The sequence below is a fragment of the Rhinolophus hipposideros genome, assembly GCF_964194185.1.
Source record: "Rhinolophus hipposideros genome assembly, chromosome: 21".
NCBI classification, from domain to species: Eukaryota; Metazoa; Chordata; class Mammalia; order Chiroptera; family Rhinolophidae; genus Rhinolophus; species Rhinolophus hipposideros.
Window position 1 is genome coordinate 9,654,154 of NC_138067.1, and position 14,826 is coordinate 9,668,979.

Here is a 14,826-nt window from a genome sequence, read left to right on the forward strand (position 1 = left end):
TCAGGCCAGAGGGCATACGCAGCCCCTGATGTCACCTGCCCCCCCACACCCACAGGGACCCCGCAAACAGAGGATGCCTGAGCTCCGGCTCATCGCCAACGGGCACACCAAGTGGCTAAACAAGAGGAAGATTAAAGCCTTCTACTCGGACGTCATTGCCGAGGACCTCCGCAGTGGGGTTCAGATTCTGATGCAGGTTGGGGGCCTCGCCACGGGCCTTATTACTTGGTGTGATGACCTGGAAGGCAGGACATCCTGAGGGGCGAGTTGAAGCCCTTTTTTGCTGCAACAGGAGTCCCACCTTTTTCACCTCCCCAGATATGCTGCTTCAGGGCACTTTCTTGGAGCTCCTAGGACCTGGGGAAACGGAGTTGGAGGCCTGTGGGGGCTGTGTGACCTTAGGCATACCTTGTTTGTTTTTTTAAAGATATAATTTATAAAGAGCAAAGTGAAAAAATTAAGCATATAGTTTGATAAATGTTTATATACACAGATGCTACTCAATGGTGTGAAATCACAACTCAGGTCAAGTTGTAGAACATTCCACCAGGCAATTCATTTTGCTGCTCAGTTTTTTCATCTGTAAAATGGGATGCATGGATAAGATAACAATGGTTAATTCTGAGTCAACATACGGGAATCCTTTTTAATAGCTCGAAATATTTCTCAAAACTTAAAAAAAGAAGGGTATACAGGGTCTCCTTTTGGGGTTATAAAAATATTTTGGGAGTCAATAGAGGTGATGGTTAAAACGCATGTGAATGTACTGAATGCCACTGAATTATACATTTTAAAATGGCTAATTCTGTTATGTGACTTTCACTTCAAAATATTTTTTAAAATTTAAAACATTAAACAAAGAGAGAATTATCAAAGATGTGTGGATCAGATGACCCAGGAATACTCCCAGCTTGACATCCAAATTCAAGTCCCTTGTTATGAGAAATAACTCACGAGAGAAGCAGGAGCTGGGACAATCCAGAACTAATGGGACAGTCCAGTCGTTGGCCCAGGCTTGGAGAGGCCACAGGGTGTGACTATGGCTGTAGCTTCACCTTCCTCATGCGTGTGTCCAGACAGACAGGACCCTAAGCTGGGGCATGTATTTCCTGGGCCCTCACCACATGTGGGAGAGGGCAGCTGGGGCTGACAGAGAGCCCCACCCCAGGCACAGAACAGGGCCCCGATGGGGTGTGAGACCTGATCCCTCAACCCCCACCTCCCCGGCAGGCCGCAGGTCTCGGGAGAATGAAGCCCAACATTCTGGTGGTCGGGTTCAAGAAGAACTGGCAGTCGGCCCACCCGGCCACGGTGGAGGAGTACATCAGCATTCTGCAGTGAGTGAGGGCACGGGGGAGGCAGGGCCTGGGCTCTGTCCATGTGGGCTTGTGGGGTTTCCTGGGCCTTGGGAAGTGAAGGGGAAGCAGTGACGCCATAAGAAACTGAGTCACTGGTTCAAAGTTGAAGAAGAAACAGACAGACTGGGGGCTCCCCACCCTGACCTATGGGTCATGGACATGAAGATCGGCAGGGATCAGGCAGGTAACAAAGAGCAAAGTGGCCCAGGTGTGGGACGATAGGGAGCAGTGGGGACTGTGGCAAACTGGAGAGAGCGGCTGTTACTTGGCTCTGGCCAGTTGTGCCCAGACAGAAATGTGGGCCCAGTGTTGCCAGATCTAGTTTTTCAGAGAAGTTGAAAATATGCGTTCTTAGGTGAAAACCTTGTGCTCTTTTGTGGGCTGCAGAAGATCTGCAGATAGCCAGCTTGAGAGCTGAGAGCTACGACTAAGTGAGAAGTGGATCCAGGCCCCTGAAGAGGCGATAAACGTGGGGAATGTGACAAGGAGATAAACTCCCTGGGGCTTTCAGGGTTAACTTCAAACTCTTTCTCCTTCAGCTCTTAATGTGCAAGTTCCAGAAAGTGCTTCTCTCAGTTGCTTTTCTGCATTGATGTGGTACTGAGAAGAAGTGTGCAGTGGCATCTAAAGGACATGTGGCTGAGTGTCAGGGACCTCGGACTTGCTTCCAGGTCTGCTGTTGTATGGCTCTGAGCAGTGCCTCTCAGCTGCCTCTAACAAAGGAGGTGATGGGACACCTGCTGTCCTCTCCCCCAGCTCCAACATTCCAAGCCTCCCACATGACAGGGCCTAAAAGGTCCCTGTCCCAGAGATGTGTAACTAAAGAAGTCCAGGAAGGACAATGCTTAGCCTGTTAGATCAGCCCTAATGGGGGGCGCTCGGGCACGGTGTCAACCGGGCAGTAAATACACTTCGGCAGCAGGAATCTTCTAGACATTCCATAGAGACAACCTACTGCTGCCTTCTTGAGCGAGGCTGTTCCTGTGTGCGTGCCTGCCCTCGGGCAGGATTTATAGTCTCAGCTTTTTAATTCTAATCCCAGCTGGCCACTTAGCGTGTGATCATGGGCAAACCACTTCCCCAAATTCAGCTTTTGTGTCTATAAAATGGGGATAATTATCCCCATCCCCACCTCTGTTGGAAGAGTTGTGAGGATTATCCAAATGTATCAGGAGGACAGGGCCTGGCTCAAAGACCAGCCTGACTCAGTTTCCCCCTGAGTACAGGGTCCACAGGACACACAGTGCCTCGGACCGCAGAGCTAGAAGCTCTGGGGACTCTCCAGTTCTGCCTGCACTTTTCACAGGTGGGGCCTGAGGCCCCGAGAGGAGAAAGGGGGTGGGAGAGGCAGGCACAGCTCAGATATCTGTTCTCCTGGGGGCTGGGGCTGAGAGGAGCCTCACTCCACTTCCTCTCTTTCCAGTGATGCTTTTGATTTCAACTACGGTGTGTGTGTCATGAGGATGCGGGAAGGGCTCAACATTTCGGAGGTGATGCAGGCGCACAGTAAGTACACACCCCATGTGCTCAGCACTCCTGTCAAAAACCAGAACAGGATCCTAGAAAGTTCCAGAACCCAACTTTTTTCCAGTGATGGAGGGAAGAGAGGGGGAAATGAGTGAGGAAGGTCGCAGACTCCTAGAAAGTCAGCTTTTGATGGCTCCTTAGAGCTCATCAGGTTTCCAAATGGAGAAACTGAGGCCCAGAAAGGGGAAGTGATCGGGTGAAGGTCATGCTTCCAGCTGGCGGCAGAACCGGAACTCAGAGCTCCCTGAATCACGATCAGTGGTTTTGTAACCAGAGGGGGTAAGGAAGTTCTAATAGAGAGGGAAAAGGAAAAGAGGAGAGAGGAGAATGCCCACATAAAGACACTGGAATGTGAAAATACATATAAAGGCCATGAAAACTGGTTGTTTTGGTCTCCAAGACCATTGCTGGAGCACCAAGTACGGATAGATTTAACATTTAAAGTCACAAATGAACATGCAGACTCTGAATTAGTAATATTTAGAGGTGTGAAAGGAACAGCATGTATGAAAACAAATGGGGTTGCCCGAGAACTGTAAGGTGTGGACGCCGTGTGTCTTGCAGGCAGGGCCCAGGTCTTGCTCATCAGTCACTGAGTGCCAAGGGCATGCCTGGCACAGAGCAGTTCAGTGACTATTCACGCAGGCAGTACTTACAGAGCAGCAACCAGGCAGGTCTAGGCCCTGGGGCTACGGCAGGGAAGAAACTGAGTCTGCTCCCAGGGAGCTGATGTTCTGTTGGGAAACAGTGGACCTGTGAGTCACTTCAGACAGTGACACTGACACAGGGCACAGGTCAGGAAGGTCTCTCTGAGGGTGGGGACTTTTGCTGAGAAGGGGGTGCTCGGGAAAGTTGCTTGTGGCTCGGGGAGCACCCACCACCGAGGACTGAGGTGACCAAGGGTGCCCTGTGTAAGGAGCAGAAGGAAGCTTGGTGGGGCTGAGCGGGAAGAGTCAGGTCCAGAGGGAGGCGGGGCCAGCTCGGTGGAAGGTGAGGTGCTGGGACTTCCTTCCTCCTATGGGAGGGAAAGCCCGGAAGAGGAGGAACTGGAAGTGCCCAGGTGAGGCCAGACTGGAACCCAGCTGCCCCTCCCTTGCAGTTAACCCTGTGTTTGACCCGGCGGAGGACAGCAAGGACGCCAGCGCCAGCAGGTCCAGGCCCTCCATCTCGGGCACACGTCAGTCACCGCCCCATTCTCACCCTGTGTGGCAGCTAGCGGGGGCCACGAGGGAACTTGGTTAAGGGCAGAAGGCGCCTGGGGCCCCTGGGGTTGGGTAACGGTGAGGTGGGGTGGGGGCTTGGGCAGGATGAAAGACTGCAGCCCTGCTGGGACACTCTGAGTGCGGGCATTGGGCATCGTGGGAACCCACCCCATGGGGCCTTTGTCCCACTCCCTCCAACGCCCTCTGGCCCTGCTCAAATTTCAGGGAAGGGGCAGGGTTCTCCTTCAGTGTTTTCCCCCAGTATTCTGAGAGGAAGAGGAACCTGCAGTGCGGGGGGCTGGGGACATCTGTGAGGGGCAAATCAGAGTCGTGGCGTCACAGGGCCCGTGGGTGGTGCTCTGGGCCACACCCCCACCCTCTGTGTGAGCCCTCAGCACGGTGCTTCAGGCCGCCGTGTGCATGGCCCCAGTGACAGACAGCGAGTCCGCCTCACAGGGCAGCTGGCTGTTCTCAGACAGACTCAGACATGTGACTGTGCTGTGCTCTGAGGTGACCGACCCCTCTGTTCCTGCAGTGGACCCCGAGACCCTGGTGCAGGAAGAGCAAGCCAGCACCATCTTCCAGTCAGAGCAGGGCAAGAAGACCATCGACATCTACTGGCTATTCGACGATGGAGGTCCGTTCCCCTGGGACACCCCCTCGCCTCCAGGCCTTCTTCCCTCCGTGACTCTTTGTCCCTTAGCCTGCCCTTCCTCGATGCCCTGGACAAGGCCTCTGATGGGACCCAGTGCCCACACATGGGGATGGAGCCCCTGGACCCCCACTGGGCTTGGGGGACCCTGGCTGGGCCACTCTCTTGACCTCCAGTTTTTCAGCTGTAAAGTGGGGATTTTTAGGAGAGGATCTGAGGTCAACAAGAGATGGAACCTACAGATTGGACAGGCCTTAGGCGTCACAGCATATGACATAAACAGGGGAGATGGGCTGGTGCACAGGAAAGCTTAGAAATTCTTCACTTCCCAAAGAAATGCGCTCTCTCCCATTTTTCTTAAAATGTATGAGTCTCAGCTTTACTGTTCCCACCTCTGATAGCATCCTAGACAGAGAGAAAATGTTTCTACTCCAATAGAATATGTCCTATGAATAATCGGTAATGTGACTGGGCACTTACTATATGCTTGACACTAAATGTTTTGCGTGGGTTAACCTAATGCAATCCCCAGGTAGGAACTATGATTAACCCTCTTTACAAATAAGGAAACTGAGGCACAGAGTGGTGAGGTAATTTGTCCAGGGTTACGCAGTCGTAAGTGACAGCCAGTCCTTGACCTTGTATAGAGAGATGATGGAGGGACAACGGCTCCCATCCACTGGTCAAATTTCAATCTTCAAAAAATGCCAGAGATCCTGATTTTCATGTGAAATTCCCCAATTATTAAATGCCAGCTCACTTCTTTAAAAACTTCATGCAGACCAAATAAACCCTGGCCCCAGAGCCCTGTGTGCTACTCTGGTTTAGTCAGCATGCTCATACAGATGGGTAAACTGAGAGCCAGAGAGGGGAAGGGGTGAGAGCACACAGAGCCCTCTACCCTGAGAGCATTTTCCTCTTGATTTATGGGGAACCTCCTTGCCAGGCCTCACCCTCCTCATCCCCTACCTTCTCCGCCGCAAGAAGAGATGGAGCAAATGCAGGATCCGAGTGTTCGTGGGGGGCCAGATCAACAGGATGGACCAGGAGAGGAAGGCGTAAGTGGGGAGCACGGGTGGGGACCAGGGCCATCCCAGCTCCCTTCAGTCTCCGCCCCCATCACAGGTGGCTCAGCTCTTTCCCAGTCACACCATGGTGAGGAAGTTCTGGAAAGGAGCAGGTTTCTGTTCTGTTGGTGTCTTGTGCCCCTAAAGGGGGGTGCAGACACCCTAGTCCCAGCCGTGACAGGGAGGGGTGTTACATTTTAAAACCAGAAATCTGCTCAAGGGAGATACCCGTGTGAAATGAAGGATGGAGAAGGCCCTTCCACTAGAGAAATGAGGCAGAGCTTAGAATCCTTGGGGCAACACCCCCCATGCTTGGGTTGCCATGCCTGATGAGACAAGAGGTGCCTTTAGTGGCCAGGAGATGGGACAGCAAATCCTACTGGATAAGCGACTTTTAATTCTCTTCCAACTGTGTGGCTGATTGTGCAGGAAAAGGGCTCTCTGCTGGGGAACCCATGCTAATATATGTAAGCAAGAGAGAGTGGGCCTGGCTGGAGGCGTGGCGGATGATGGCATTCAGCCAGAAGTTAGTGACATTTTGGTTTATTTACTTGGGTTTTATTGGTTACCTCTTTCTGGCAAGAGAGGTTGGTTTTCTATTTAAAGTTGTGGCATGAAATTTCCTTTTGAGATATATCTAAGCCAGAGTGTCAGTTGATTTGAGCTGAAAAGGAAGTAAATGGTAAGACCGGTACACAGGTGTAGAGGTGGCAAGAGTCAGGCAGGTGGCACATGTGTGCCTAAAACTGGGTAATTGTTTCTTTAGGGAAAGGTCAAGTAAGGTCGAAGGTGGTAGGATGGAGGCTTGCTAGTGCGGGCAGACAGGCTCAGGAAGATGGGGTAGCCACCCAAGGTGGTGCAGTTAATTAGCCAAAGAGAAAGAACTCTGCCCAGTCTTTGGTCAGGACCCCGTGGTCTGTGCCACCCTAGTCCTATGCCAGGGCCAAATCCCCACGACCCCCTCAGTCACCTCCTGTGTGCGTTCAGGGCGACCCAACAACCTCATCTGGTTGTCCTCACCCCTGTTGAGAACTTCTCCACCGGAAGGCCCTCCTCAGCAATGCCCAGCAAGGGATGCTTGGGAAAAGCAGCAGCCAGCTTCTCTGTGGTCTCCCAACAACAGATCAGCCTCAGTTTCCTGTTCCAGCTCTGAATGGAAGCAGGGCTTAACAGGTGTAGTTTGGCTCAAGGCCATGGCACTGGGGGGCCATAGGGTGTCTGCCACGTGAAGGTTGTGAAAGCTCCTCCGCGTCCCTCTGTCTCTTGACCGGGTCCTCCTCGTGACTTGGAAGCCAGGCCTGCATTGCCTTCTGCCCAGGCTCTGCCCAGGCCTGCCACCTCTGTGCTGCACACCAAGCCGTCTGCCCACAGCCCTGCTTTCCTAATTTCACTCCCAAGTTCAGGAATCAGCAGTCGCTTGATGGCCAGCCCCAGCCTGGTCCTTCCCCTCCCCCAACCCCTCACTGCTGCAGCTCCACTCCCTGTACCCCATGCCTTCACTCATTTGGACTTCCCTCCTCCCTGCCAACTAGAACTGGGGTATGCCCAAAGCCGTATTCCACTCAGGGATTCGACACAACAGGGAGCTAGGACAAAGGCAGGTGTACTATTTACAAAGCTCCTTGGGTGATTCAATGTGGACACCTTGCCTCACCCGCTTTGGCCTATAACAATCTTACCCACCATGCACCGTCCAGGCAGATTGCCACCTCCTCTGTGAAACCTTCCTAGACTGCTACAAACCACAGTTGGCATTTTATTCCCCGTTGGATGCAGTCAGCACCATCTGGCTTGTGACTCCTGGTTGTATACTTATTGCAAACGTGTTATCTTTGCTTCCTCAGCCACCCTTTGATATCCTGCAGTTCACCTTCCCATCCCTTAGACCCTTGTCTCTCCAAGTGTGGTCCATGGACCAGCAGCATCGAATCACCTGGAAGCTTGTCAGAAATGCAGAATCCCGAGCACCATCCCAGACCAGCTGAGTCAGAATCTGCATTGTAACAAGATCAGATGTGCAGACCCGTTAAAATGGGAGGTGTGCTAATACAAAGATGGCCCCAGAGACTTGGGGAATAGTAGTCAATTACTTTTCCATGCCACTTGTCATCAGCTGACCTACCTTATCAATATTCGTTTATCATCTGCCCCCCTCCCAGCTTAGAATGTAAACTCCATGAGGGCAGGATTTAATTTGTTTTGCTCACTACCATGAAAATTAATTGAATGAATGAATGCATTTTTAAAAAATCTCTTGTCTTCCAGCATCATTTCTCTGCTAAGCAAGTTCCGACTGGGATTCCACGAAGTTCATGTTCTTCCCGACATCAACCAGAAGCCTCGGGCTGAGCAGTGAGTTCTCTGTATTGGGGGTTCCAGGCAGAAGGGCCAGCTGTGTGCCTGTCGCCCCTTTCTGGTGAGCCAAGGGCAGAGGCACTGTCCTTCCCGCCCCCTGCCTAGACTGGGCTCATGGAAAGGAAGAGGAAGGGTCGGAGTTTGCAGCTGTTTAGTTTCATGTTTGTGTTTCTTCCTTTGCACATTAGAGCTCTGATCTTTGCCAGAAACACACCTGCGCTAGAGGCTGATGAAAGTTGACATTGATACCTTTCTTAGATCAAGTGTTTTTAAGCTCTTACTGGTGAAGGTCATGGCTGTTCTGTCACTTGAGCAGAGGCTGGTGTTTCATCCACAAGATTCCCTCTGCCCTCACTCCCACCCCCTTCACACACACAGAGACCTGGGGGACAAAGGCATCTCTGGTTACATACTTTACAAGCCTAGGCTGCTGGCTACTCATAAAAGGCTGATTTTACCTCCAAAGGTGACTGGTTTTGTAAATTTTCTCCAACCCCGGAGTGTTTTCATAAAGTAGTGGTTCCCAAAACTTGGCATGCACCAGAATCACCTGGAGTGCTTGTGAAAACACAGCTCCCTGGGTCCCACTTCCAAGATTCTGAGCCAGTAGGTCTGGGGTAGGGCCTGAGAACCTGCATTTCTAACAAGCTCTCAGTGCTGGTCCAGGCACCCCACTTTGAGAACCACCCACCTTAGAGACAATCTATGTGAAGTGCTTAACACAGTGCCCAGCCCAGAGTCAGTGTCCAATAAATGCTGGAGTTGTGGCTTTTGCCTACTCGTGTGGCTTCTGAGCTCTGCATTCTGATTTTTCTGTGCAAACTGCTTCCCTTGCCAGGTATTGCCTAATTTAAGTTCCTGAAAAAGGAATGTGTCTGGCCCAGCTTATCCCTTTCTGCTAGGCCAAGGTAGAGGTTCCTGGAAATCCTATTTCTTGGCTACCATTGGTACAGTTGGCCATGGCCGGGGGTGGCAGAGTGAAATGCACCAAAACAGCTGGAGGTCAACTCCTTCTGCAGGGGCTGCAGCAAAGGCTCATCCCCTTCGTGGGCTGAAAGATACTGGAGCCAATGGAAGATGGAAAGGCCCTGATGCTATATTAACACATTATAACATGGTGCATTACCCACCATGCACCATTCAGCCATGGTGGGTTTGGAGTGGGGAGAATGTTGACCTGTCTGGGCAAAAATGTCCCTTCTTCCCCCGTGCAAAGGCAGTGTGCACACTTTATGCAAACCCTGGTGTGAACTGTAGCAGGGCTCAATGGGGGGGTCATGTACTCTGCCCATGATTCAATTTCATATTCTTAAAATCAGATGCTTCCAATAGGATTTGCTTGATGGAAATCAATGTACGTACATGAGCTTTTCCAGGACTCTATTTCCTTCATAAAGTAAGGTTGGTCCTGGTCTCTTCCCCCTTTTCCCTTATGTCTCCCATTACCTGGAGAGGAAAGAAAATCAAGATGGGTAGAAAGGAACTATTTCATGGGGATGGGTACATTGACTCCTACCATTTGCTCAGGGCTCTGCTTGGAGCTGCAGCGGCAGAGATGAGTAATCTGCAACCCTGCCCTCCAGGGCTTACCCTGGCTCAGTGCAGGACGTCAAGAGCTATCAGAATAGCAGGGATGGACCAGAATGCAAACGAGAAGAGGGTCGTCTGTTGGTGGAGGAGCAAAGCCTTGAGAAAGGCCACCGATATAGAGAGATGGGGAAGACCTTCTGGGTGGGCAGGACAGGGAGGGGCACACAGACCCCACCCGGCATCTCTTTTCTTTCAAACCACCTCCTTTGGCCCTGCTTCCGCCTGGACCATTTTCTCCCCTCCCTTGTCAAACTTCTCCAAAGAAGTGGTTCACTCTGTCGCCACTTCCTCCCCACCCTTCCTTCTCCGGCCTTCTCCAGTCTGGCTTCCACCCCACTCCTCCACTGGAATCACTCTCGCCAGCGTCATCAGTGACCTTTGCCCTGCACAGAGCCACGTGTGTCCTCACCTCTCTGCCTTTCAGCTATCCTTCTTGAAACATTTCTTCTTTTGGCTCCCAAGGTGCCACCGTCTACTGGTTCCCTCCTACCTCAGTGGTCTTCTTTCATTTTCCTTTGCTGCCTCCTTCCATCTTTACCCAACACTCGTTGGCTTCCTGGGGGTTCAGCCTTGGACCCTCTTCTCTTGAGAATTTCTGTCTAATAATGGAAGTGAGATCCCACAGAACACCCTTCCGCAGCTTCCTGTCTCACTCAGGACAAATAATGAAGGCCTGCCTGACCTGGATCCCTCAACCTGTCTGTCCCTGCCTCCCCCCACTCTCCCCTGCACGCACCTTGCTCCAGCCACACAGCTCCTCGAGCAGACCAAGCACGCTTCTGCTCAGGTCCTGTGCACCTTCCGTTCTGTTTGCTCCAGCACCTCTTGCTGTGTGCATGGCTGGCTTCGGAAGGACAGGAATCCTTCCGGTCCAGAGGCCCTCCCCACCCCTGGTAGTCCCCATCCCAGTGCCTTCGTAAAATGCCTGATCCTCTTCATCACTCAGCAGATCGTGCGCTCCATGAGGATGGGGGACATTCTTAGGCTTGTTCACTGTTGTGTAGCACCAAGCCCGGCACAGAAGAGTGCTCAGTACATACCTGGGAACAGACGGGTGGGTGGAGGTGGGTCCCAGGTCAGTCGTTGTGGATGACTCCTGGAAGTACCATCAGTGCCAAGTTCAACACGGAAGCTGCTTTGATGTCAAGGGCAGTGTCAGAATGGGTTTCAGACGGAAAAGTATGTCCCTGTGGCACCCACCTTCATCTCCCCCTGGGGACCTTATTCCCCTGGAAACTGGGCCAACTCATCTGGTCTCACCTGCTCTCTCTGTTCCTAGCACCAAGAGGTTTGAGGACATGATTGCACCTTTCCGCCTGAATGATGGCTTCAAGGATGAGGCCACTATCACAGAGATGAGGCGGGACTGCCCCTGGAAGATCTCAGATGAGGAGATTAACAAGAATAGAGTCAAGGTACAGGAGGGAGAAGGGCCTTGCTGGGGTGGGCGGAGGGGGACAGGTGCTTCCGGGATCGGGACCTGGAGCCCTTCTGTCCTGAGCTTCCTGAACACCCTCGGCCCCCTCCCCTCCCCTGCACCCAGCCTCTGAGGTATCCTCAAGCCACAAATGCTCAGTCTGACCAGTAACCACCTGCGGGTTGTGGAACTCAGAGCCATTCTTGGCATGAGAGCCTGGTCCTCCTGCCCACTTTGAGTCACCCTGGCCATGGCGATGGACTTCCTGGCGTCCTTCTCCCTCTCTTCCCCCATTCCTCTGTGCCTAGGACTCATGAAACAGGTGTTTAAGGCCAAGGTAGAATGTGTCCTGTGGGCCCACAAAGCTGCCTGGTCTTCTCCCCTGAGCCTGTAGACCCCAGCCCAGATGCGGCCCAAAGCCATGGCCGACCGTTCCCAGATGGCATCTCAGGGCTTTAATAAGAGCTAAAGGACAGTGGTGGCTGCCGTGGCCATTTTGTAGTAGAAATAGCAGTTTGGGGAACCAGGGGATCACAGTTCTGTTCTCTTTGTGCCCCAGGTCAGTGGTTCTCCTCTAGGAGGCAATTTTGCCCCTCAGAGGACATTTGGCAACCCCTGGAGACATTTTTGGTTGTCACCACTGGAGGGTGGGATTGCACTGTCACTTAGTGCATAGAGGTCTGGTAGGCTGCTAAACCAACAGCCCACAGGACAGTTCCCACAAAGAAACACTCTTCCACCCAAAATGTCAGTAGTGTGAGGTCGGAAGCTCTAGCTTAACTCACTTGCCTTCAGTTTTCCATTCTCTCAAATGAGGTGTCCGTCCACTACCAGAACCTGAGTGTCAATCATTGCTGAACAATTTGGAGACAGGCCTTGGAGTAGGAGGGAGTCTCTCCCGCAGCCCAACCCCACACAAGTTTAGGGAGTTCCCTGATCTGTCAGCCTTGAGGCCCCACCCCAGTGGGCAGGCACAGCTGCCCAGCTCCTTGGAAAAAGCTAAATAAAGCATCTGTGCAAAGGTTCTCGCGTACCTTGTTATGAAGGGGGAGGAGTGTGTGTCCCAGCCCTGCTCCACCGGATGCACTTTATCAAGCCTTCCCAGCCAGGCCTCCACTCTGTGCTTTTGTATAGGTTACCTCACTCCAGCTTCCTGAAATTCCCTGGGATATTCTCATACTCATTTTATAGAGGAAGACAGTGCCCCCCAGGAGTCAGCGTGCCTGGCTCAGGTTCTCTCTGTCAGCTCTCCCAACGGCACATAAGGTGCTCTGTCCCCCAACTGTCCTGCTGGTCATGGTAACAAGGTCAGGCGAGGACGACCAAGGAGGGCTTCGCGGGGAGGTGAGCTTGACACTCACTTACTATGAGGGTCCCCTTCCTTCTAGGAGGCAGGAGAGTCTATGATAATTGAGAGGGAACAATGCACACATCCTGTTAGAAATGTTGAAAGAGGCCCCTGGGCTTGGCGGGGACTGTTCCCAAGGATGTGGAAAGTGACCACGTGGTTTTTCCTCACCCCAGTCTCTGCGGCAGGTGAGGCTCAATGAGATTCTGTTGGATTACTCCCGAGACGCCGCTCTCGTCGTCATGTAAGTAGCGCCGGGTCAGAGGAGAAGCCCGTCCCAGAGGCCAAGGGTGTCAGCTCTGGGAGAGGGTGGCCACCAGCTGGGGACCCGCACCTTCCCCTGGGAGACAGAAAGGCCCAAAAGGCAGATAAACACAACCCCAGTGGCTTTTCAGCACTGCTTCTGCCTCACTTTCTCACCTGAGAGCTGTTAAACAACAATGTGAACTTCCATGGCTAAAAGCCATTTCAAAAGAAAGGGTTTATTGGACCATTGATAGCAAAAAAAAAAGAAGGAAAAGAAAAGAAGAGCAGATCCTGGGGCATGGAGTCTAAACTGCCAGCAGCAGTGGCAAAGCCAGCACGTCCGGGGCCTGGAGTTGCTGAACGTTTTGCACGTCGCGCAGTGGGGAGAGACGTGTACACTGTTTGGAAAGAATCCACACTGGCTGGAGACAAAGGGGGCGGGAGAAGGTGAAGCGAGGCACAGGGTCCACAGGGAAGCAGCGTCACTCCTGTGGTTGGCTGTGGGCAGCGGATTGGAAAGTTCATCTGCAAATGAGCAGAAGCTCCTGGGGCTCGCTGGCGCCTGGCTGTTTCCTCTTTTAGACGATCATACAACTGGCCTCCTGGAAGTTAATCCAAAATCCCAACATCCACTGGGGGGGGCAGTCTTTTGTTGGTTTTGCCCTGCAGTTATTCACTGATTAACCCCTTCTTGTCTCTTCCTTGGACTCTCTGGCCTGCTCTACTTTCATTTAGGACATCCTAGCATTTTCTCTTGTCAGTGCCAGCTGGCAGAGGTCGAGGGTTTCACATGTCCCAGGCCTCACCGACGTCACGCACCACTGCTTTCCCCTTATTTGTCACCTTTTCCTGGGCTTCTCAAAGGGGACCCAGATCATTCCAGAAGAAAATCGATTCCTAGTTGTTTGGGAATCACCCCGCCCTCTTGGGCCATTGGTCACCCATAGTTGATGTGGGTGTCAAGCCTGGCATCTCCAGCTCAGCTGCTCCAGGCTGCGCGCCTATCCGAGCCTCAGGCTTCCCATGCTGTTGCCTGTGTCCTGTAATGAGCCGCCGTTGGTGGGTGTTGGCCAACGCTGAGGAAGTGGAAGGTGGCAGTGGCACAGAGAGTGTCTCGCAATGGCTCTACTCTCTCAGAGGTCAGGAGGGAGAACATGGCAGCAGTGCCTGCATCCCCTCTCCCAGAGAGGCCAGCTGAGAGGGAATGGGAGCAAATACTGGCCTTTCTTACATTTCCTGAGGCTAGTCACCTGGGAATTGCACAGGACAGCCAAGAAGCCTGCGGAACCTGTTTTTTACCTACCCTGAAACCAGGACAGAGCACACAATTTGTGAGGCCCCCTGCGAAATGAAAATGTGGGGCCCCTTGTTCAAAACTTATTAAGAATGTCAAGAGGGTGACAGCAGAGCAGTAAACCCAGACTGGGGCCCTTCTAAGTACAGGGTTGTGCAGATGTGCAGTTGCATGCTTTGAAGCTGGCTCTGCCTGAAACTGCTTCCTGTGGCTTTTTTTTTTTTTTTTTTAATTTTATTGGGGAAGGGGAACAGGACTTTATTAGGGAACAGTGTGTACTTCCAGGACTTTTTTCCAAGTCAAGTTGTTGTCCTTTCAGTCTTAGTTGTGGAGGGCGCAGCTCAGCTCCAGGTCCAGTTGCCGTTGCTAGTTGCAGGGGGCACAGCCCACCATCCTTTGTGGGACTTGACGAATTAAACCGGCAACCTTGTGGTTGAGAGCCCACTGGCCCATGTGGGAAGCAAACCGGTAACCTTCGGAGTTAGGAGCATGGAGCTCTAATCGCCTGAGCCACCGGGCCAGCCCTCCTGTGGCTTTTAAGGAGATCATGTTTTGTACAAAGAAAATGCTTCATGTTTTCTTTGCCGTGGAAACTGTGATAAGGAAAAGGGCTGGATTTATCTCCAAGTCTCAGGCCAATATCCTGCAGAGAATGTCCCTAGTTCAAGGTTGGCCTGGGTGAAGACTGGGTCAGCTCATCCTGGGATGGCTCCCCTGCCCTTCCTTAGGTGTGGTACCTGGGAGTACCACCTTGGGTGCATGGACGTGCC

At 52.5% G+C, this 14,826-nt stretch overlaps 1 protein-coding gene across 2 annotated transcripts in view; it reads left to right on the forward strand.

Moving 5' to 3' along the window:
- SLC12A3 (solute carrier family 12 member 3) overlaps positions 1–14,826 on the forward strand; it is a 37,560-nt gene that overhangs the window by 13,769 nt on the left and 8,965 nt on the right. For both annotated transcript variants that reach the window (XM_081032291.1, XM_081032290.1), the window contains exons 17-25: positions 56–196; positions 1,231–1,337; positions 2,782–2,864; positions 3,985–4,062; positions 4,623–4,724; positions 5,686–5,797; positions 8,072–8,158; positions 11,031–11,166; positions 12,693–12,760. In XM_081032291.1, coding sequence (XP_080888417.1) covers positions 56–196; positions 1,231–1,337; positions 2,782–2,864; positions 3,985–4,062; positions 4,623–4,724; positions 5,686–5,797; positions 8,072–8,158; positions 11,031–11,166; positions 12,693–12,760 — 914 coding nt within the window. The remainder of the gene's footprint in view (positions 1–55; positions 197–1,230; positions 1,338–2,781; positions 2,865–3,984; positions 4,063–4,622; positions 4,725–5,685; positions 5,798–8,071; positions 8,159–11,030; positions 11,167–12,692; positions 12,761–14,826) is intronic.